The sequence below is a fragment of the Chelonia mydas genome, chromosome 12 (assembly GCF_015237465.2).
Source record: "Chelonia mydas isolate rCheMyd1 chromosome 12, rCheMyd1.pri.v2, whole genome shotgun sequence".
NCBI classification, from domain to species: Eukaryota; Metazoa; Chordata; order Testudines; family Cheloniidae; genus Chelonia; species Chelonia mydas.
Window position 1 is genome coordinate 25,427,559 of NC_051252.2, and position 24,226 is coordinate 25,451,784.

Sequence of the window (24,226 nt, forward strand, 5' to 3'; positions counted from 1 at the left end):
TCATTCCATATGCTTTATGAAAACATGCTTGAGATGTACTTTATGCAAGATGGCTCATGTGAGATCATTGGAAAGGCTATGATTTACTGAATGTGATTATCCAATTTGTATGCCCGTATCATTTCTGTATCTAAAGTTAGGAATATTGTCTATGTATCGGTATTTAAACTGATTTTTTTGGGTGACGCCCACTGCTAACACTTCAGGTACAACAATGGAAAAGCCAGACAGGATGGATGGCCCATCAGCAAGGACACTGAACTGTAAAAAGCTTGGCTTTCCTGTGGACACTCCATACTGCCACTGACTCATGGACACTGTAATCCTACAGACTCAGGTGCTCTTGTCACCGGATAGTAAAACATTACCTGGGACTTCTTGTAACCCTCCACTGTGAGGGAAGCAGGGTCAAGTTTGGGAAACAAAGGATTTCCACCTTATGTAAATCCTATTTAAGGGTGGGGAGGAAAACAAACAGGACGCCTCCTCTCCATGGACGCCTCCTCTCCATGGCCTGTCTGCCCAAGAAGAAAAACTGAAGGCAAGGGGGGAGTCCAGACTGAGACAGGTCCAGACTGAAAAGAATATAGCTGGAACTCTGAACCACAGAAGCTTTACAAACTGCCTGCAACAATATCTAGTGTGAGAAATACTATTTGTAACCAATTTCTTTAGTGAAACCAGCTTAGTTTGCATGTTTGATTTTATTTGCTTAGTAATCTGCTTTGTTTTGTTACCCCTTTACCACTTCAAATCTGCCTTTTATAGTAAAGTTGTAGTTATTAAACAGCTTCTGTAATTTCTAATGGGGAAAGGGGGGGACAAGAAGTGTGCACATCTCCCTCCAAATTGAGGGGGGGGGGCAAATTTCATAATATAGCTTTTGGGTTTGCATTCCAAGGGAGATGGACATCAGAAGCTGGAGCAAGTCACTTACGCTGCGTCGTCCCTGTGTGTGTGCTGGCTCCGCAAGACCGGTTAAAGGGGGCCCATGCTGGCAGAACAGGTAGATTCAGTGGTATCTCCACACATCAGGTGGCTTCCCAAGGAGTCCAACCCGTCTCAGTTTGAATTTAAACTGTTATAACTAACTTCATTGACCTCAGTATTACTCTAGATCTTCATCATTGTAACTGAGATCAGAATCTGTCTCTAGTTCTCTAACTTCTGCAGAAACTTTCATTAAGACTTAACAGAAATAGTGGTGGTGTTTACTTCATCTGTTTGAAATGTAGATGAAATCAGTTTTGCTTAAAGGCTGTTGTGATCTTCTTGTATAAAGAAATTTCTATTAACCCAGCACTTAAAAAAAACAAACTGTACTGTCTATAAATATCAACATTTCTAATTGATATTGGAGAGGATAGTCTTCCAAAATGCCAGCACACCCAGTAAAGGTCTTGTGTGACAGATTTAATTGCATTTTTTACTCCACATCCTAGTCCAGGGACTTGCAAAGTAAGTGAGGCATGCATTCAACTATTTTAATGCTAACTTAAACTCATAATAGCTGTTTTTAAATGGTAAATTATTAAGGGAACTGCACTTTTCCTGTTGTCTCCTTATCAATGATGTGAGGCTTTTGCAAGGGTTGACAGTTTTTCCTCCCTAACAGATTTACATTTGTGGTTGTACCGCACTATCCTTAATGAGAAGCTGTGTATGTATTATAGGCTAAAAAGCGCACTAATTCTGAGCTTTAATAAAGAGCATTGGTAATGTGTCTAAATGCCTGATTCCTGGAACCTTTGGGTCGGATTTCAAGGTCTGAGTGCTTGAAATGTTCACTGGGAGTTACTGTACTCAATATCTTGCAAGATCAGACGCTAGCTGAAAGGAAGTAGTAATTAAAGCATTTTACTAGTTGAAACACAACAAAGGTCCTTTCCATCCTATTGGAAAAAATTTCAACTGGCCTGTAAGTTGCGCACACATTCTAGACATGCCTGTGTAAATAAGGTTCGTACTTTGTGACCGATTGCCTACGTGCCTGTGAATGTGGGTTTTCTTACTGAGGCTGTGACTGAATGTAACACTCAAGGCAGTGCCAACTCAAGTGCCCTTAAGCACACAATCCAATTTTCTCATCTTATTTTGAACATGGCAATGTGCATGGTGTTGCTTTCTCCAGCTGACATTTTCACTACTTTTGGTGGTCTTATTAGGTTTTTTGAGTGATATATTTGATTTAATTTGTGACTCGCTGAATTAAAACCCTGTTACCATTATTATTATTATTAAGCCAGGAAACACCAGATACTTTTTGCAACAAAGAAGGATGTCTCACATTTGAAATGACTTTAGTCCCCAAATACTAAAAGCTGGGGACAAAAATAACACTGAATTTGCTGTCAGCAATTTATAATTGCATTTGATTTTGGGGCAACCCAGCATATCAGACGCAGTCTCAAGCTGTGTATGGTATTTAAGAAGTCTTGAATTATAGATTAAGAGAACTGGAGTCCTGTAAAGGTCTTAAAATACCACCGAAAGAAATAAGGGTTTGTACAGAATGTGAGCAGATGCACTACAAATACACCCTACATGGAAAGGGATGAAACAGCTAATGTAAGCAGGCACCACTGTGTATAGAAAGGCTGTGCATGTGGAATTAGGTTATTGAAAAGTCTGGGCTGAGTATTTACCCCCAAAAGACTTCCTAAGATCAGACCTAGGCTGAACCAAGACCCCATGATGCCTTTTTTTTAGCACAACTGCCTAAAATACCCCACAGGTACCTGAGAAGGTGTTGAAAAGCAGAGCTGTGAGGAGAAAGCATTGTAAATGAGCTGGAAAAGCAAGCTGAGAACATCCTTCCTGTGAGCTATTTCTAGATCAGGTGCAACTTTGCTGCTTCCTCAGGTATGGTGCTGGAAGTAATTGGTTACAATCTAAACCTTCCTTAAGCTGGGTAAGTGTCCTTATGCTTTACTTCATGTCCTGAGGTAAAATCACTGTCTGAAAGCTATTACTGATTGTACTGTATGATCAGATGCGAAGGTGATGAGCACCATGTAAGAAACCAGATAACCATGGAGACATAGGACTTAAGATCTGTTGGGAGGAGAACCCATAAGTAACACATTTCATATGATGCAAATGGATCCGCTCTTGCACATTTATAGCAATAAAGTGTGCACAGAATGCAGCTATATAGTATTAAATCTAAAGGCTAAGAAGACCTTTAGGCAAATTTTTTTTTTATTCTGCCCAACTGCATGTGGGGGGAGGAGGAGGGTTATTTTGTTTTGTTCCTTGCACACATGGTTGAATTTTCAGATATGGGTCCCTGCTATAGGTGGTTGCCCACATCTGAAAATCTGTCAGCACTTGAACAATAGTCATTGCTATACTGAGATTCTGTGGCAATACGGTTTGGGGTGGTGGTAGCTGGGCATAAATAGCATGCTAATTCATTCATACAGGCTTCCTAACTCGCTGTACTGCTAGTATTTTAACAGCCCTTGGTATTAGCAACACCTTCTTAAACTGGCAGAGATGCCTGATTGTGGCAACTGCCTTGTATGAAACTCTTTGCTTTTGTTTTGAGACTATTGGGAAATATACTAGTACCTTACTGCAGGGTGCTCAATCTTAGTACACAAGAGGGCCACAAACCTAAGTACAACCTTGTGCTTCTATTGATCTTTTTTTAAGATTGAGTTCCCTGTGTTTTATATTTTAAGTTCAGCTTGTTTCATATGTATTTGGATAAGCTGTTGCTATATATAGTATTGTATTTTTAAAAACACATTTTATGCACTGGTTTCTTTATTTGTATCAGAAGTATAGAAAATGGGCAGGGGGGCCATAGCAGGCACATAGAACACAATGCTAATGAATCTGCCATTTGGTATATTGTGTTTGAAGCAGGCTGCGGGCCTTATGAAATGCTCTGCTGGACTGTGTAAGGCCCACAGGCCTGTAGGTTGGACAGCCCTCCCTTACTGTGACACCTTGCACTCAAGTCCAGCTGCAAATAGCAAATCAGTCCTTCCATGGAAATATAGTGAATTCTTCTTGTAGGCAAGTTTTGCTTTGTATAGGCCTCTCCCCCACACTTGTGGCTATTTATACATGATCTGTTTTATGGGATGTTTGTTCCTCTGAGCTTGTTACAGAAGAAATGCTAAAATGACTCTGGTTAACTGTTTTGTTGATCAGCATGTTTTATAGGGTGTATTTTAGTACTGAACTGATAGCTTTGCAAACAAATTTAGAAAATCCTATATATTGAAGTACCCCATGTTGCTTGGAATTTATTAGATACTTGAGACTTAAGTAGTCCTTTAATTCTTTTTTTAAAAAGTAAATCTTAAAATAGTTCATTTTGCAGAAAAGTTTTAAAAGGTTCCGAAGGAACTATAATGCATATTCAGATTTGGCTTGCAGAAACAGGGACTGGCCAGTTTCCCCTTGTCAAGCATCTACTCTCTCTCAATTGCCATGGCTATCCCAAGATCAAGGCTTTTAATAAAAACAAAAACAAAAAAAACCCCACCCCCAAAACAACCCAGGTCAAACATTCATCTCTTCAAGACATGGATATTATATCCATCTTCCTCCTTCTCCCCCCACTCCTTTTTAAATGTCTGTTATGGGGCTTTTCTTGCAGGCACAAGGTCTTGTAAGCAGTCTTCTCCTGAATTAGTGCTGACTTGTGGCACAGATGGCAGGGATATTTGGGCAGTGAGTGGCTCTCATAATTACCCTTGAACACTTGTGCATTTTACTACAGCTCCTCAGATCCACTAAGTTGACAGGTGAGAAACCAAGGTCCCACCAAGCCCAGACCTCTTGCATCCTTCTACACAAACTAGTTCTGGCCATTATGAAATTCTTAATTATACACACACTTTCTGTGCTCCATGGGCTCATGGAGTCTAATTGCCTTTGGATTAGAGACTATATTAACACAGTACTTGTGCTTGTATGAATGCTTTCAATGTCACTTTATGTGCATTGCTGCTGGCTGTCAGTTTATTGTCCCTAGTATAACTCTGGCTCCTAGTCATTCCTCAAACTTGTAGCTATATGCTTGCGTGCATGAGGTTGTGTTAACTGAGAAAATGAGGTCAATGGACACTTCTAGCTAGTAATTAAGGACAGTAGTGCACCCTCAGTCCCATTTACACTTTGGAATAGGGTTCTGACAACGCTTCTTTTGGCAAGTTTATGGCAACAAACTATAAATATTAAACTGAAGTTCAAACTCCTATAGTTTGAAATCAGCAATTTAGCAATGCAAGAACAAAAATCAAGGGAACAGGCTAGGCCGAAACTGTTAATCACCCATATACTAGTAAATAGTTATCACTGAAATTGTAAGTACTACTTTTCATAACTTGCATTATCAATTGATAAAAAGTACTCAAGGCATTGCTTGGTCACTGCCTGAATACTTTCCTACATACACTGTCTACAGAAATCAATCCTTTGAATACATTTGACATCTTTGCTTTTACAGTAATTCTTTGAAAGGAACACAATGTGTTTAACCTGCTGACAGTTGCGGGGGTTACTTTGCATTAACATTTCCAAATGTAGAGAATCTAGCCTGCAGTTGCTCCTCATGGTTTTTTGTTTTTGCCCCCCCCCACCCCCAGCTGCCAATGTTTAATTGAAGCCAGCCAGTGCTGGAATCTGTAATTTAGCTTTTGGATTATACTCCGCCTTTTTAAAACTGGCATTTTGTTGCAGCACCTTTCATAATTTAGCAGAGCTCTAAATACATTGAGCAGAGCTAAATCATCCATTCCCACTACTATTTGCTTGTATTCTGCTTGAAATCCACATGCAGTATAAAAAAGGGACTTAAACATAAATAAGCCCACCAAGCACCCACATTCATGCAGCATCAAACTCTGAACAAATCTAATGTGAAGTGCAGTCTGTGGAGAATGATTCAACAGGAAGGTGTATTGACTCCCCCATGATGGAGGAAATTGAAGAGTAACTCACTTGAGCATGTTAGTTTGATGGACATGTAGTCTCTGCCACAGTCCTTCTTGTAATGACAGCGCAGCCAGTTCAGGAGGCAGAGTCCGTTGCCACACTGAAGTTCTTCTTTCTTACAGGGCAGAATGCTTTCCTCATCTAAAAGGAAGAGAAACAATGAATGGCTTTGTTACTGAAGTAGGAAAGGCCTGCTGCACAATGCCACAGCTCTTAGTCTGTCTTCCTCTTAGCGGTCTCTAAAAGCCCTGTGAGAGTGAAAACAGATTTGTCTGTTCTTCATCAGACAGCAAAAGGCAGCCTCCAATACCAACAACCTTTAGTACATCATTAATCATTTATACAATGCTGTAGACCCATGAAGCACTGCACACAAGGAAAATGTGCCCAACAAATCACAGAAGGTAAAATTACCAAGAGTGTAGGTACTTAGGTTAAGTAAAGTCTGAAAATGGGATATGAGTGTTTTTGAAAACTTACCTGCAGTGTTTGTCCCAGACTGCAAAAGGGATGACGGAAAAGAGGATAAACTTAGAGCTATCTAACTTTCAGGATGATGGAAGGGCTGGACTGAGGTAGTCATGGCTGGGAACATCTCGCATCTCCTTTCAGTTCCCATCCTTAATTTTCAAACTGGAATCTCCTAGTGTGTGGGCTGAACACCCTAAACATCAGACAAATGTGCATTTGGACAAATATTAGAGTAATTCATGTTTGGGTCTGAAGATCATTAGGACCAGAGTCCAACTTGCCATTACGTTTGAGCATGCTGAGATTTTTCTCCTACCATATGTGTAGTGGGGGAGAATGAAGAATCCACTCACTCCTCAAGACCATCTCTGATCCTGGAGGAGGCATTAATAGCTAACCACCCCACCTCTGCACATGTAGGGGAAAGGTTAACTTTTTTGTTGCCCAATGACCCAGCTGATCGCGTTAAGCTCCTCACCCTATCACCTCAGTGTGAGGGGGCAAGAGTAACTCCATGCATGTCTACCCTACAAATGCCCCAGCAGCACAGCTGTGGCACAGAAGCTATGCTGCCATAGTGTAGACTCTTGCTACAGCAATGGTCTGTAATCGACCTACCTACCACCTCCAGGGGTGAAGGGAAGAATTCTTCCATCTGCATCTATAGTGGGAATTAGGTCGACCTATCTGTCTCACAGTGTGAGACAATTTTCACAGTCCTGAATGAAGCAGCTAGGTTGACCTTTAGTTTAGGTGTAGACAAGGCCTTTGTCTCCAGTCACTATGAAGAAGCAGAAGTTTGGTTAATAGGGCCCCAACAATTCTGAATCATGAGAAATGTCATGTGGTGTTCAGGGGAAGAAATGGTTAAAAGTTTGGGTCAGCATTTATGGTTACTGAACATGGTTTCATTGCCCCTCACTGCTCCCTTCCAGTTGTCCAACACTAAGTTCCTTTCTGTAACAGTTTTACAGCTGTTGATAAACACACTGGCCTCTGCTGTTCCATAGTCAGGAACTGCAATCTTGCCTCTACACTACAAGGATTCTCTGCTTGATTGCAAATGTCACCTGAAAACACATCCACTGTGTAGGCGAGGGAGAAAAGTTCTAAATGTCTTTGTCTTGGCTATTAGTTGTTTGGGATACAGTTTGTATGAAAGATGCTATTAAAAACTGAACTGTGGTATAATGGAGAGGAGAGTTCTTAGGCTTGTGAGCTATAAGGAATGGTATGGGCAAAATGAGCTTCCTTGTCCTGAGAAGCAGTAGAGGCTGGTGACCCCTAAAAGGGTAGGCAAAACTGACTATAAACACCTTTAAGAGTCAATCTACAATAGGAGACACTGTCTCCAAACAGAGGCAGCCTAAGCACTCAAGGGGCTTTTATTGCCACAATAATCTAGTGGGGGGAGAGGGGTAGAGAAGAGATGGTGAAGGCACTGTTGAAGGACAAAATATGGGCAAGGGGCTAAATTCTGTTCTCACTTATACTGGGGGAACTCCACTGAAGACAACAGTGTTACTCTAGCAATCCAGTGAGAGTTGGGCATAGAAGGGTGACTGTCAAATTATTTGAGTGAGCCATTATATTAGAATAATCTTAGTACTGGCAAGGAAACTGGAGATGCTGAATTTTCATTGTAATCAATTTTTTACCCAGTTCACTCTTAATTTTCATGTGTCTTCTGAAGTCACAAGGGACTTGATTAAAAATACAGCACTCTAAGTAAAGGGTTAGATGAAATTATGCCACTAAAATTGGGCATTGTAGTCCTCTCCTGTATTTCTGGCCTCTTTTATACATTTGTATTAATCTTTCTCTTGGCTACCTGGAGCAGAGATTTCAGCTGGGCATCTTGCAGAACCCAGTTATTTCTTACTGTTTTGAAATCTGATCTCTCCTGCATGTAGCTCAGCTTGCAGATGAATCACTCAGTGAAATTCTGTAGCCTGTGTTACACAGGAGGCCAGACTAGATGATTGTATTGGGCCCTTCTGGCTTTAAGTCATTTAAATGGTTTTCATTTAAATAGGGAAAACATTAAATGGTGTCAAAAAAAGGGGTGGTAAATACTGTGAGAAGTGATATGCATTGAATAGCTTTGTGCTCAGTGCAAATCCAAACAATGGATCTTATTCCCCCACCCTGTTTACTGTCTTCCTTCTGAAAAGGAATCAGCTTGGTACAATTTACATAATATCTAATTACCAAGTAATAGTGACCTTGATTAATGTATTGCTGACTGGGAGTAGCCAACATTTGTGTGGATACAGTACAAGGACCACGTAGAGACTTAAAATACTCTATGCATGAAAACATCATATTTTAATATGCTAAGTGAATGGATTCTAATTCCCAAGGGCATTTTCCTTTCTGAAACAGACTGTAAGCAGAAAGGTGTAATAGAAATGATCAGTTGCCAGTACACAGTAGTCTGGAGAGGTGCAATGCTTCTTGACAGTGACTTCACTAGTCCTATGATAGGTGTCACTGAGATTTAGTCCTATTTCTATTCCAGTGGTGGCAGACTCCGAAACAATGCAAATTCATGCAGTACTTGATGCATCTGATTTGCAAAAGATCCTAGCATTCAACATTCAAATCCATGTTGCATTATCAATGCTACTCCATTTTGCTCTGGCCCCTATATACTAATGTAATCATAAGGTGTCTTTGAAATGTATTAAACAGAGATGATTCAATATTGATTTTGATATTTTTGGTTCAAGCACTGTATTTGTTTCAGCAAGGAGTGGCTTGTGGCTTTTGGCTTTGTTTATTGGGTAGCCAGTGAATCTGATCTTCAGTTTTGGATCAATCTGACTTGGCACATGACCTAATGTGTGAGCAACAAATTGTTTTCCAAGTTGTTTCTATCTTGGCACAAACCAGCAGAAATTAAGTCAACCTCCCTCTTGATGCGTGATCAGAAAACAGCTTTTTCTAGAGGTGCCAGGCAGCTGGAGAACAAGCCTGGCAAGTCTCTCTCAGGTGGAGCAGCTCCCGGCCTATGACCCTACATAGCGAACCTGCCTCCCTGAAACTCGAAGTGCTAAGCAGAGCTGGATGGATAACTAACTTTATCTCCCTCAGGATGTAAATTCCAACACCAGGAGACTGTTCATCCCCAATCAGCACAAAAAGATGAAAATTTTCATGGTACAGATTCTGAAAAACTTCAGTTTGGAAACATTGGAACTACTGTATTGAAATGTTTGCATATTGAAGTATTATAAAATTATATATTAGTAAAAATTGGAGCTGAAACTAAATACTCTAGTTTGAAACTTTCCATAGAAAACTTAGTAAAATTGACACATTTCCTTGAAATACTTTGCTACAATTCTCCCAGTGCAGACACTAAGCCAGCTCAGTCTATAGCACTATGGGTGTTTTTGGTAGCACAGCTGCTATAACTTGGATACTGGCCCCTTCCCACCTCTCCTGGTCTGAGAGTTCTGTGCTGCACACAACTGTCCCTTTAAGTACCCTACACAAGGCCTATACAACCTTTTAGCCTCAGGTTCCTTGTGCAAACTAATCCCCAGCTGGTGGTGAATGAGTTCTTACCATCTGATTTGGCTACTAGGGAAATAACTTATTTCCTATAGCTTTATTTGAAACCCAGAAGTTGACAAATCTGAACGGTCAGTCTAAAGGTTAGAGTAAACATTGAACTTCCCAAGATTGGAACAACTTTCAATTGTCAGTAAGTGTTTGTGTCAAATTGACAACTGGGATGTAGAAGATCTACCTAAAAGTTGAAAAACTATTCCATGCTATTAAAATAAGAACTGCATTTTGTATATTTTGCTGTAGAAGAATACATAAATGGATGATGCAATTACCATAAAAATCCCTTCTAGTCAAATGACTAATTGGATTATATCTGATTTAATTGTGTACTTGCTTTGGTATCAACCAGCTGAGTCTGAAAAACACACCAGCAGAATCTGAGGTTGGCTTTCTACATAATCCCAGCATGTCCATAGTTAAAGGAACACTATCTGATTTAAAATCATGACCCTGACTTTCAGCTGTGTTCCGGCCTTGTAGCCAGTGATGGGAGGGTCTCACCAGTATAGATAGTGTAAAAACTCTTGTGGCTGGAGAAAAGGGTTGGTAGGTGAGGGTTTCCTGCAACTCAGATCCCAAGCCCCTTTGCACTGTTGGCAGCCAATGACATTTAGAGCAGCCTTTCACTGGAGTACTGTCCCAGCACATAACTCTCCCAGCATTGGCCAGGTAGCTAAATGCCACTTTTACACCCCACTCCTGAGTTGCATTATGCAGTCTTTTGCTGAAGCAGAAGATAAGTGCTTGATTTATTTGGAAACCCAAACCAGATTTCCTTACTCCTGTTTCTATCTATGTGCTGGTACCAAAACCTCAGATATCATACCCTGAGCTTTGAGGAAGTTCCAGTTGTAGGACCTGACTCACCACTGCCTTATTCCACTCTTTTGTGCCAGTATAAATCACTGGCATGGAGTAACACATCAGAGCCATGTTAGGGACTTGATTCACTGAACTTCACAACAGGGCCCTTTCTGTCTACAGACTGTTGAACCGGAACTCCAGATCTAAAGATTCCCCAAACATTAGGGGAAGTTCAGATTTGGACTTGAATTTCTCAATCTGTACAATGGCAGTGGGCTCAGGCCCCCATAATGTCTCCACTCAGATATTTCAACTAGGAATCATTTGCCTTTTTTTAAAAACTATTTTCTAGTTTCTTTAACTGCTCAAACTCTAGCTCCATTAAATTGTCCTGTAAAATATAAAGTTTGCCAAGAGAAAAAGGGGGTTGTGATAGCAGGACAAAGGCATACTGATATTCTGCTCTTCCTAGGTATTGAGGGCTTCCACTCAGGGCATGCCCTTAAGTAATGTACCACACAGTTTGTGCTCTGGCACACAATGGAATGAATGTATTGTAACTGCTGTGTCAATCTTATTTAACATCTTGGTTTCCTTTCCAAGGGAACATTTGATTTTTACACATTTGTTTAGTTTAAGGAGTTGGATTGTTAAACTGTACTAGCATAATCTTCAAAATGATGAAGGCTAAAACAGCAGAGAAGTTATCCCAAACGAGTTGCTGGTTTTTGTTGCAGAAGGGATTGAGTCTCCATTACAGTGCACTGGCTGAGCTGCCAGCATGGTGTTTCAGACCAAGCACGGGTCACTTTGGATGCCACTTTGGACAAATATATGACTAATTACTGCATCTGGTGATTAGATGCTATGGTGATGAATGCCCCAGAAATACCTATGATGGACTGATAGCATTAACTTGTCAACCATGGATTCTAATGCTCACTTGCACAGCAGGGGTTCAGTGTTCAGTTGCAGAATAAAGCCCATGGCAACAGGCCTGACCATGCTGTCTGTAGAAGGAGGGATAAGGGCAGGGCATGGAATGGAGAGGAAAGCATTCTGTGCTGATGCTCTAGGATCCATGTGGATGGGATGGGTTTGTAAATCCAAAATCCTGGTGCCTTCTGCATGGTTTCTAATCCCTGCCCCTGAACGGAGCAGAGGTTGGGATTTCTGTGCAATAATTTTTTTTAAGCTAACTATTTCCTCCTCTGTGGGATGTCTTAAATTGTCTGTTTGTACAGCAGTTAGTGCAATGGGGCAGGATCCTGCGAGGGGGGGCCCTTTGGCTGCTACTGCAATCCGAACAGCAAATCACAATGGCAGCCCACTATCAAACTGTACTTTAAAAGTCTAAAGGTAAAGACTGAAGGACCCAAACCTGAAGCAAAGCTCAATGAGATTTTTAGCCTTAAGTGCTTTAGGATTAGGCACTAAATGTCAAGTGTTAATGGAATGCTCTAGTCCGTGTGTCATGTGTTTGTCTCTGTTCCAAATTTACATAAGTTAAAGGTTTGTTACAGCTCTTCATTTAAGAGCCTGGGCCTGTAGCTGAGCCTGTGGAGACTCCAAGCTTTTAGCTCTGGAGGTCCTTGGTTCAATCCTTAGTGTCTGTCATCTAAGTGGTGGGCATAGCTCATTCAGGATTCAAAAGTAAGAAGCAACTTTACCCTTTGCAAATAAATCAAACTGGAAGCCCAGGGAGGTGCTGTGTAGGTTTGTAAAGTCTTGCTTTAGGAAGTCAAACTTTGCATTTTTTGCACATTTCTGCACTTATTGGCTCTGTCTGGGCCCAGCAGTGGAAGGGAAAGCACAGGCTCTTCTAGCATTTTTGGTCTGACTGGAGCAATTGCAAGAAAGTTTGCCCATATGATGAATTTGGCAGACTCAAGAGCCTGGGATAAGCATCCCAGTTTTAGAGTATCTATTTGAACCAAACCTCCCACCCTTTCATAACTCTATCAAAGCACAACTAACAATCCAGCTATTTTGAAAATCCTGTGCAGAAACACAAATAAGATGCTTTGGGAACTGTCTTACAGCACTTCCCGCATATGGTATGTGAGGCTAGTGGGGCACTTCATCGGAGGTGCTAGGATTCACACCAACCTTGGAAATGTATTCACTGAGAAACCAGAGGGCAAGGAGCAGCATGCCAAGAGTCCCCAGTGTGGGACTTCTGGCAAACAAAGGGAGGTACAGTATGAGAGCATGTCAGTCATCAGCAGAGATGTTCCCATCCTCTTCCCCATTATTTACATACTTCCATCCTAGCAATATAATTACAAGAAAAAGTAGATGGTGCGGTGTAAGAAGCCAATGGGGTTAAAAGGAAATGTTACAGCTACCAGGGAGACCAAGAAGGAGCAAAAAAGCTCTCCAAGGCCTAGGAGTTGGTGCTCAACTGCAGGATATTTATAGGAATCTCACTGGAGTTTTTTGTATGGATAACCCTTTGAAAAGCAGTTACTGATAGTCACACACTGAGAAACTGGGTGTGTACGTTCCCTCCCTGCCTGTAAGTCCTGGTAGTAGGTGCTAGAGATGTGTGAAAACCATTGCTGGCAAGAGTTAGCATGTCCACCCTTACTCTTATTTTTCATAGCCTCAAATTCCCTTATCCTCTGCATCATGCCCCTCTGCTTCCCGCCCTTTACTATTGCTTCTTTTCCCTGCACTCCATCCAATATTGTCATGTCTCTATTCTCAGTTTACTTGCTGCCACTCATAACTATGGATCTCTTTCTAACTCTTCTGAGCCATTCTCATTTTTTCTCTCTCTCAAATAGCTCCTGACCCCTCTCTCAGCTTGGCCTTTCTCTCAATCCAGTCCCTCATCCACAGCACTCTAGATACCTATTCCAATCCTCCGCTTGCTCTGTCTGGTCCTAATGTCCCAGTCTCTCTTTCAGCCATTAAAGAACCTTCTGAGCTTCATCTGACCTACAATCTTCATATCCTCTCTCACTCCTGAACTTCCTGTACTAGAACTCAACAGAGGAATTCCCATTGCTTCCAGCAGATGCCATTATGAAATCAGTCTTGGCCACTACTCCCTACACAGCCAATGGTGTGCAGATAATGGAGGAAAATTGCCCTCCTAGGTTTATCCTGATTTCATCCTGCTTTGTCCTGTGTGCTGGGGAGAATACTGAATCCTGGTAACAGCACGGAACCTCCCTCCCGTCCCCCACTCCTTAATCTGTGCAGCATACATGTACCAGCATCTCTGACAAAGCTATTAAGTGGTTGGGCTGGAAATGCAGCTACCTCCAAACCTGCAGGGGAAATCTGCATTTCTATACAGACTCCTCTGTGCCTGGAGCTTTCTGGCCCCTGGAAAGAAGACTAACATCTTGCTCTTATAACACAGGCAATCCAGACTGAAATGAGGGATAGAAAAGTCAAGAGATTACAGGAAAACTGGTAAGAACTTGCAGGCAAGATGACTAGAGTAGACTGGGAAACAGTGTGAGAACAGCTGGAAAAGAAAACCCTGATTCCAGGAGATGACATTAACCCATTAGTGGCTGAAATGAAAATGATAGGAGGGCAAATGAATGGTGTATATGGGGAAGGGTGCTCTAATGTCTCAGTAGTGAGTGAAGGAGCTGTTTGACAGTCTGCACTGGGAGACTGTTGGATTACAAGCACTCTGGGGATGCAACCATCTTGTCAAAACACTGGAGCCTCAGGGGTGAGCGGTGGCACAGCAACAACAACCATTGGTACCCTGCCCAGGAGAAATGCTGGAGAGAGCATGCCTGCATCTCCCCAGGGATGTTCCATGTGCACTCTGTACCAGGCAATAGGATGGTGCAGATTGTTCCTCCAAGTGTGCTGGCCAAGCTCCATGGATTTGTCTGTAAGAAGGTGGGAATGACCCCACCTTTTCCCCACCCCTCTTCAGAGTGCTTTGCTCCCAGGGGAGCAGGGAGTGAGCAACTTCTGCTCTGCCCAAAGCAAAGGGCCTGTTGTAGGAAGCCTTTCTGTGTGGGCATGAGGCTGCTTACACATCCCTCATAGAGAACACCGTTCCAGTCCATCCCTTCCACGAAATAGGAAATAAGATCTGATAAAGACACCCCCAAAATAGTGGATACATTATAAAGTATCTCTTCTCTGGCAATGTAACGTGCTGCTGGGGACAACCAAAGCTGTGAGCCACTACTAACCCTCTGCCTCAGCAAGAGCGAGCCTTGCTAGAGCTCAGACTGTCAGCTCCTCACCACACCAGTGTGCCATCCTCACCAGCAAACTCCTTAAGGCTCTCTTGACCCATACCTCACCTAGCAGGTAAAAATCAGTGAATTCCAGTCTCAGTTTCTCAAATGTTCCTCTGCAATGCACAGCTCCTGTCACTGACCATTCATGAAGATATTAAGTTCATTGCTCTCTTGAATTAAGCTGTAATTTATTGACTCTTTTTAACTGGGGAAAATACACACTTCTCTTCAAGCACAGCACTGAGTTGGTTTATAACCAGTTTATTAACAAAAGGACATAAGCTAAGTGATACCAATTAGCAGGAATAAAGGTAGAAATGGTTACAAGCAAATAGATAAAAGACTAAAACTTAATCTAGCAAGATGCAGTCTTTGTTCAAGACAGCTTCTCTCACTCAGTCTCCTTTCTAGCTTTTACTGGCCAGCCTGCCCAGAATCCATCAGAGATGAAATCACTTGGTTCCTTTGTCTCCTAAGGTGAAGGATAAAGGAGTCTCTGCTCCTTTTATCCCCAAAGGGATGTCTTTACTTTACAAGTCAGGAAGCCCCCCGCCACATGCTCCCTTATACCATGCAGTATGGCCAGGAGGTGAAAACTGTGAGGAGGTACAGGGTAGCATGTGAGCAAGAAAGGTAAAAAAAAATCCCTTTCTTTGTATAGCTGTCTCAAGTCTCTCTTTACAAGACATCCACTTATAAAAAGGGGTTTCAATCAAGGAGCACAGGGAGCAGTTGCTCTGAGTGACCCCCATCCACTGCAGATTAGTTATTGCAGCTCAGGTATGGGCAAAACCTGCATTCTTCCTCACTTCTGTGGGCATGGAGGGTTTCTGCTGTGGTGGCAGTGGGGTAGCTTTGCTTTGCATGGAGTGGGGCAGGATTTGGGGAATACATACAGGTGTCCTGCCCCCCTGACTGCCTGGCAGCACAGTTCCATAAGGCTCCTTGGATGGGTGGAGGCTGGATATGGCTGGTACTGGTGGATCTGTTAGGTGACTGAATCACCTATGCATTTCCACAATTCATTGTGCACTGAGAAAAGAATGCAGAGACTTGCAGCAACCTGTACTCTTCCTACAACTGCTTAAGTAGTGTACAATAGCCATTGGATCTATGAAACCACTGATTCACAGGCCCCACTCAGGTATATCCCCAACCTAATCTTTGAGCTGGGGCACAGGGAACCCTTGTGTGCTACAGAGCTCCATGTTTCACTACACACCAAGACTATAGTCCGCTTCTGTCAGGCTCCTTGATTCCTGGGCAGGGGGACTACACCAATTTTACTATGGCTGGGGGGATGGGAAGAAGCAGGATTTGCTGTCAGGAGCAGAAGCTGAGCCTGCAGTCATGGCTGCAGAGTGACTATTTTGGTGGTTAAGGATTTGGTGGTTCATGAGTTAATGCTTATTCAACCTTCATCCTCTTCATGGAGTCACAGAGCACAGCTGGCATCCCTGTAGTCAATGACAACACAGCCTGAAGCCAGCTGTGCTGCTGCTTTGTATATGTGGGGACTCAAGTGGAGCACTGAGGCGATGGCTTCTTGAATGTCTATTCAAGGATATGTAGGATTAGGGGCAGGATATTCTGCAGAATTTTCTCCATAGCTTTGTGTGTGTGTGTGTGTGTGGCCTTGCCCTTTGCTGGCTCCATTTTCATGCATCGGGGGACAAAGCCACAGAATTTCTGAATGTGTCCCTTCATGTTTTTGAAGCAATTCTTTTAAGGGCAAGTTTTCAAAACCTGCAAAGCTCAAGATGAGGCAATCAAAATCTTGTTTTGTTAAATCAGGCCTGTCTGCCTGCCTTTATCCTGTGCATGCATTTATCCTGATTTAACACCCGTCACTTTCACCTTTTGCCTTGCATTCATAAGCTGAATAATTTCATCTGCAAACTAGGTGCACAACTGCACATATCTTTGCTTTTTAAATTACTTCTTCCAAGGGGGTCATTGGAAAGTGAAGAAGGCAGTGACTTGAGGGGAGGAGAGCTAGCTTGGAAGACTGTGTCCTGCTTGCTTAGTTATGTGAACAACTTTGGCCCATGTTCACCAAACTATCAAGAGCGTGGAGCTGAGGTTCATGACTGCAGACTGAATGGAAACTATTTAAAGTTATTTGTAGAGCTGGTTAGAGTTTGTCCCCTCACTTCCATCCAACTTCTTCAGTAAGTGTTTTTTTTGACTTTTTACTGAAAAACCAAAAGCTTTCTGCTTTCCAGATAGTAAACTTTTTTAAATTGAAAACTTGAAACTTTGGGCAGAAAGCAAATACTTTGTGGAAAATCTTTCATTTGACAGAAAAATAGGTTTTAGAAATCCTTCCATTTTAGACAAACTTTTTTTTTATCAGCCCTGTTAATGTGCAATCAAGTCAAATGCCTCACCCAGTCATAGTCCTGAATTTTAATCTAATCTCTGAGCTCTTGACCACCAAGCTACTGGTTATTCTGGAGGTCAGGGGCTGGCTCTCCTGTTCTAGTTTTGACCAGAAATTGCATTCTGGACCTGAACTTTCCCAATAAAAGTTTTTTGGATATGATAAACCAATATTTTCTCTCATGCAACAAAATTTTCATCAAGATATTTTTTGGATGTTAGGAGGTAGTTAAGGCTCCTCTCACTCCCACCCACCTGCTCAGGAGGGCAAGTAGCAACCCCGTGGAGGTTGCACCATGCAGAAGCATTAGACTGGCCATAGTCTGAATTTCTGGTTTGGCCATCTCTAATTACACAAGTTAGGTACAGAAGAGTTTTACAATTCCATTCCAACCATTATCCTAATTAAAAACAATTATCAGACATAGTCTGGCTGAACTCTGCTCTGTGCATGATCCTTTGTGCAAAGGTGGGAGGAGAAACAAAGTTGGCTTAAAGACAGAGCAGCACCAGGACTGCTCTAAAATATGCTGACTCCTTCAGTCCCACTGCACTAGGACCCTTCTGCTTGCCTAGATTCCAGGGGCACACAAGGTACTTTGGACATGCTCTTTTGTACACCAGCTAACAATTGCTCTGTGCAAGGGGTTGACAGGAGAATGGGAAAGAAGCCTGCATTGTCACTATCTGTGCTGTACTTGTTATATGGATATACAGAGGACTTCTGTCTCTAGGGCTGCCAGTCTGGCAACTTTCACAAGTACAAAGTTCTAGTCAAAAGCTATTGACTGGAATTTTATCCTCTGTCATTAGAAAATGGTTTATCTCAAGCATGAATTTCAGTAGTCATCACAGCATGGGCATCTGATTTGCATGGCCAGGAATTTTAATTCCTTCTACACTGCTGTAACACTTTTTGCTGTAACTTTGGGATCAAGGCCTGCCGGTATGCAGGGATCACATTTCTTCTGGAGTGATGGAGATGGAGTCTGGAGGGGAATGTGAAGGAATCCTGCTGAGGGAGGGAGTAGGAAAGTCTTTGGGGGAGAACAAGGATAAATCTGCTTTGAGGGGGAGAATATCAAGGAATGTGGGGATGAGGAATGGATGGAAAGTACGTACATTATGACAGGGACCCCAAAGGTTTAACGGATCTGGATCATATAGGTAGACTAGTGCTATGTACTTGAACTGTGAATCTCCTGCAGAGTTAGCCGAATGCAAAAGATTAGTTAGAAAATGACTAAACAGTACTTACTTGAACACAGAAGCAAGTACATGTTAGTTTTGTGGCCACAGGTTTCTCATGACATTGGATAGTTTTTTATGATCAGTCCTGTTTTCTTAAGCAGACATTTAGTAGCTTTAATAAGGTGAGCTTTTGTAGTTGTCCATATATTTTGGAAGCCTGTCCCCCTTTTTTTAAAAAAAAATCTGATATTGTTTGGGTGATGGTGGTTGACAATATCAGCAATGTTCAGACGATATCTGCTGGTCTCAAATTTGCTTTAGAGCCCTAGTCTGGCATGTTTTTGCTAGGAGTTCAGGTTCAGAGCCAAACTGAAGTTACATCAAATACCTAATTAAACTCTGAAAGTCCACCGCTTTGATCTCGATTTGGCAAGTAATCAGCTTTAAGGGCCAAATTCTGCTCTCTGTTGCAGCAGGGCCCAATCCTGCAAACATTAACCAGAACAATTTTTATTACTGCAGGCTCACTGTTCAGGGTAGCATGCTTGAAGGTTCGTAGTGTTTCCAGGCCCTAAATTTGGAGTAACTCCACTGACTATGGTGTTTCTCTGCAGTTGCACCTATGAAACTGAGAGCAGAATTTGCCCATTGTCTCAAACTTCAGACCTAAACTGATTTATTCTTACCATGATGAGGGTCCAGTTTTTAATATTTTTGTTATGGAAAAGTTAATCTATTTACATTATTTCCACAATACTTCCTCTGTGGGGGAAAAAGTCTGTCTTAGTCTTCACTTTTCTTTGCTTCATAAGGTCCTGATCCAGCATCAGAACCTGTTAGCATGGACTTCTACATTCATCTGGATTCCCACTGAAGTCCATGCTAGATTTAGGGCCTTAAAGTTTATATTCCCTAATAAGTTTTTTTCATGCAATGTCTACCAAAAAAAAATCCAAAACAAAATGAACATCCTGAATTCTGATAAATTTCAATTCAGTTTATAGACACTACTTTTCCTCCAACTGTCAAAAATGGTGTGGAATTTCTGAAACCATGGGCAGCTTAATGTCCGCCTAGCCAGATTGCAAATCAGTTTTGTCAGGAAAGGGCTTATATTTGCCTTCTTTCCTGTTTAACATCTTCAGCCACAACAAAACATATCTAAAGATTTGAGACTTTAAAAGTAACAATTTTACAGGCTTTATTCTTAGTCAAATCTCCCTGACTTCAATGAGTTGTTTGTGCCTGAGTAAGGATTGCAGGATTTGATCTTTAAATAAATGGGACCTTTTAAATAATGGCACAGTTCTGTTAGCTTTCTGCCTAAGAAAACAATTGTTTGCTCTTTACTGGACTGATATCTTGTCTTATACAAATATTTAAAGTCTTCTAGAACTGTACATGACTGAAAGCATGCCATGAAAGCAGTTTAAAAAAAAAAGATTACTTACAGAGATGGGAATAATTGCTGCCTATTCCAATGTGGATGGAGCTTCCAGAGATGAGAGGAAGATGTAAGAAAAGAACTAAGGAAGGAAATAAAGAGTCCTTAATAGCAGTTTTGTTTCAGAGCCAGATGTCATTTGATGACACAGGTTGTTGCTAAAGTGCACCCACTCTAGTGACAGAGCTGTATATTTCAGACACTGAATCTACAACAGATGCAGTATGAATGTGTAAATAAACTGAGTTATTGCTTTGAATTTGCTAGGAATCAGTCTATTTTAGGAAGTGCTATTATACAAGACTTCAGTGCCTCAAGGATTCCAAAAAGTCATGTTTAGACAACAATGTCATGCAAATAAGCTAATTATTACTGTTAAGCATTTTATCAATTACTGCAATGGGTACCTTCTCTGGCAAGGCAAAATAGTGCTTTCCCAACTTGCTTAAATAAACTAGTTCTGTGCTAAACTGGGGCTGGAATAGTAAAATGTATCCTGGGCTTTATACAAAATTTCACAATATTGTGAATATTAAACTTGCCTGTAAACACTTAGATTTAAATAAAATACAAGTGTACACTTTATATGCAATAAAATCCACACAAAATAGCCTAAATTATAAAAGATGTCTTTTCAGGAAGACCCTGCATTGTCTATATTGTTATATATAAAATAAGAATTACTAGATTTATTTAGATAAACTCTTGCAGATGAAATTATATTTATATTAAGTATCTCTACCCCTCTATACTCCAGTGATAGTTACAAAACAGTTTGAGAGGGCTAGCAGGTAAAGATTTCTAATCATGCCCCCTTATCTAGTAAGTAGAGAGCGGAACCACCCCAATCTGCATTTCTCAGTAAAGGCGCACAGCCCCTTAAACAAACGGAGCAGTGACCGACTGGTTTTTCGCCTGGGTGTCTAACAGATCTCAAAGTTTCCCCTGTCACACCTCCCCGCTGGGGCCGTACCCCCATGATGGGTGGGTGGCAGGAGCCCTAGACGCCGCATGGCCCAGCGCTTATTCCTCCCTCTCCCCGTTGGCCGAAGAAAACCCTAACCCTGCCCGCCCTGGGCCCCGCTCTGCCGGTCGCACAGTGCCTAGGCGGGGCCGTGCTGGCCGCTGGTGCAGCCCGGGGGCGTGGGGCTGCGCGCAGATGGGGTTTTACCCCGTGGGCGGCGATGTCTCTGCAGGGCGGTGCCCCCCACCCGGTGGAGGGCTGGGGCAGCCCCCGGGCACAGCGCCCCCCATCCCTTACCCGAGCACACACAGGCGGCCGCGCTCTCCATACACCTCGGCGACCGCTCGCGGGGCTCCCAGGCGGCTCATGGGCGGCGGCGCGGCGGCGGCGGGGGAAGAGGCGAGCGCGGTTCCCAGGCGCTGACGCTGCCCGCCGCCTTCTCCTCGGGTCTGGCGGGCCGGAGCAGCAGCAGGCGGCCGGGCAGGGACCCGGCGCCCATGGAGTCTGTGGGCGGGCGGCGACTGACCTCAGCCCAGCAGGGGCCAGCAGGCGGCGGCGGCGCGTCCCTCCCAATGGCCGGGGGCCATCGCTGTCAGGGGGGCGGTGCCAGCTGCGCGGGGGTGCGGGTGCTCGCTGCCGGCCTGCCCGCCCGCGGAGCCGCTGTCCTGCCGGGCGGCGGAGCGGGGGTCCCGCACACGGCCAAGGCAGCCGCGCGGCGGAGGGGGCGGCCAGATAACCCCGCGCAGCGCTCGCCCTCCGGGAAGGGCGCACCGTACCGGGGGCGGCCAGCGGCGGTGACTTGCCCAACGCCAGGCGGGGCGTGCAACAGCGAAGGGTGCTGGTCCGGCACCCGGCCCTGCGCTGGGCATCCTCCAGCTAATCCTCAAAGGCACCGGGGAGGCTGAGCGCCTTTCGGAGTTTGGCTCCGTGATTTTGGGTCCCAATAGCCTCCTCCAGCACCAGGGTTTGCTTTTTGTTCCCTCCCCCCCAATGCTGATGAAACCCAGCCTTGGGCTAGGGGTTACTTTGGGAACTTTCTGCTGGGGGGGCATCACTTCGCTCTCCGTTTCCCTTTTCGCTTCCCTCCTGCTCTCGCTGTCACTTTGGGGGAGGGGGTAGTGAGGAGAGGATTTAGAAGGTTCTGCTTTGTTTGTAAATACGATGTCATTTTCTTGCTCTGGTAAGGTGCTCGAGGCATGGTCAACCTGTGGAAATCGTTGCCAGGGGATGTAACTTGTGAAAGCCAAAGGTATAACTGGGTTTAAAAAAAACTAGCGAAATTCATGGAGGATAGATCCATTAATAGCTGTTAGCCAAGATAGTCGGGGTGCAACCCCATGTTCCAGGTGTCCCTAAACCACCAACTGCCAGAAGCTGTGGCTGGACAACACAGGATGGGTCACTTGATAATTGCTCTGTTCTGTTGCTCTACGTTTCTTTTTATCTAAGTGACCAATGATATATAAAGCTTTGTTGAACTTCAGTATGTCTCCTGGCCTTTGGAAATATATTTTGTTCTCTATCATTGCTGATTTGCCTTGGTGACACTATACATTTTGTGTAATTCCCAGAAATACTGGCTGTGAGATGCTGAATAGCTTCAACTCACTGATTTCCATAGGTGTTGAAGTCTGTTAGCTGTTAGCATCACACAGGACAGGGCCCTCTGAAAACAATACTGTCTCTTCTGTATAGTGTTTATACAGTGCCTAGCATTGTCAACAAATACCCCCACCCTAAAATTCACCCCTGATAATTCAGTTGCTAACTTGTAACATCTTCCTCAGGCTATGCTATCTAGAGATTTGCATCCGATCTTGGTAGAACAGGTGCCTTTTATGAGCACAAGTCATAATTTGTTATGTCTACACTCCACCTTGGAGTGTCTCTGAGGCTAGATAGACAAACACAGGCTAACTCCGTTCTAGCAGTGTAGACATTGCAGCACAAGTTAGCCACCCAAGTACAAGCTTACCTGACCCCCGGTTCCCAACTCAGGTTGCTAGCCCATGTCGCAGTGTTCACACTGCGATTTTAGTGCACTCATTCAAGCGGACTTTCAGTGTGTGTGTCTCAAGCAGAGCTAGTGCATATTTTATCTACTTGGGCTGGGATCCATGCTCCCAGATGCCGTGTTTACAAATCCAAAGTGTCTTTCATCCAGATATATCGCAAAGTGTTTCACAAATTATATGCCATATATAGGAACTGCTTCACCTAGCAATAAAATATAGCTACTTCAGGGACAAAAATGAGTAGTTGTTTAACAGTACACATTAACACACTACAGCAGTTTAGGGTAAGATATTAAGAATATTTTATCCACTTTAAACTCCAAGAGCAACTCTGGGTAGGTGGACTTTATGCCAGTTTTGGTGATGTACCCCTGTTAACCAGGACATCAGCATTAGTGCTTTATCTTACAGAAAATGCTAACCCTAGCCAAGATTATTCAAAAGTATGAGACACAAATTTAGGCTTCTCAATCCACATTAGGCATTTAAATAAACTGCCAGATTTTTTAAAGTGCTGAGTATGCAGCTGCTCCCCTTGACTTCAGAGGGAAACTGCTTGGTGCTAAGTACTTCTGAAAAACAGATTGCTTAGCCTCAGGGCTCTGTCTTTGAAAATCTTTGGCCCCATCTGTAATGAGAGCTGTGGATGCTCAGTGCTTCTGAGAAACAAATCAGTGTTGTTTAGATGTGTCAGTTTAGGTGCCCAAGTTTGCTAAATTTCATCTAAGTCATTGGAACTGTGGAGTTCCTGCTCCCTGGGTCTGCAGTCCACTGTCGCTTAGAGGAATTAATAGGTTTGAGTGAAGGAGAAGCCGTAGAAAATGTTGATGTAGGACAGTTCCTTATTGAGCTGAATACTTAAAAAAAAAAAAAAAAAAATCTGAACATCTCTTTATGAAAGACCCTTTCCATTTGGCAGCATATACTGTGACTTAGCACAGCTTTTCCAGGTCAGCCCATATAATATATAATATGACCCAATAAAATCTACTGTAGCATTTTCACAGTACACACATAACTTTCCTGTCAGTCAGTAACACTGACATGGTGCACACATTAAATGCATATATAGATAGGTATAGGAATAGGTATAGATTTTTGCTTATGGCTTCTGACCTCTTAATGATTAAAGGAGATCATACAGTACGTTCTCTCCCACATTCCATTGTGTGTTTTTTCTGGGTCAGTCATGCAC

At 42.9% G+C, this 24,226-nt stretch overlaps 1 protein-coding gene and 1 long non-coding RNA gene across 5 annotated transcripts in view; one reads left to right on the forward strand and one right to left on the reverse strand.

Annotated features, from left to right (window-relative positions):
• LOC102942824 (brain expressed associated with NEDD4 1) overlaps positions 1 to 21,717 on the reverse strand; it is a 109,673-nt gene extending 87,956 nt beyond the window's left edge. The window contains exons 1-3 of one of the 2 annotated variants that reach the window (XM_037877509.2): positions 21,314 to 21,717; positions 20,060 to 20,134; positions 5,962 to 6,096 (exon numbers count right to left, since the gene is read on the reverse strand). In XM_037877509.2, coding sequence (XP_037733437.1) covers positions 5,962 to 6,096; positions 20,060 to 20,134; positions 21,314 to 21,344 — 241 coding nt within the window. In that variant the 5' untranslated portion in view covers positions 21,345 to 21,717. The remainder of the gene's footprint in view (positions 1 to 5,961; positions 6,097 to 20,059; positions 20,135 to 21,313) is intronic. The other variant, XM_037877510.2, reaches the window with a different exon arrangement.
• Positions 1 to 24,226, forward strand: part of LOC122462524 — a 172,370-nt gene that overhangs the window by 7,772 nt on the left and 140,372 nt on the right. The window lies entirely within an intron of this gene.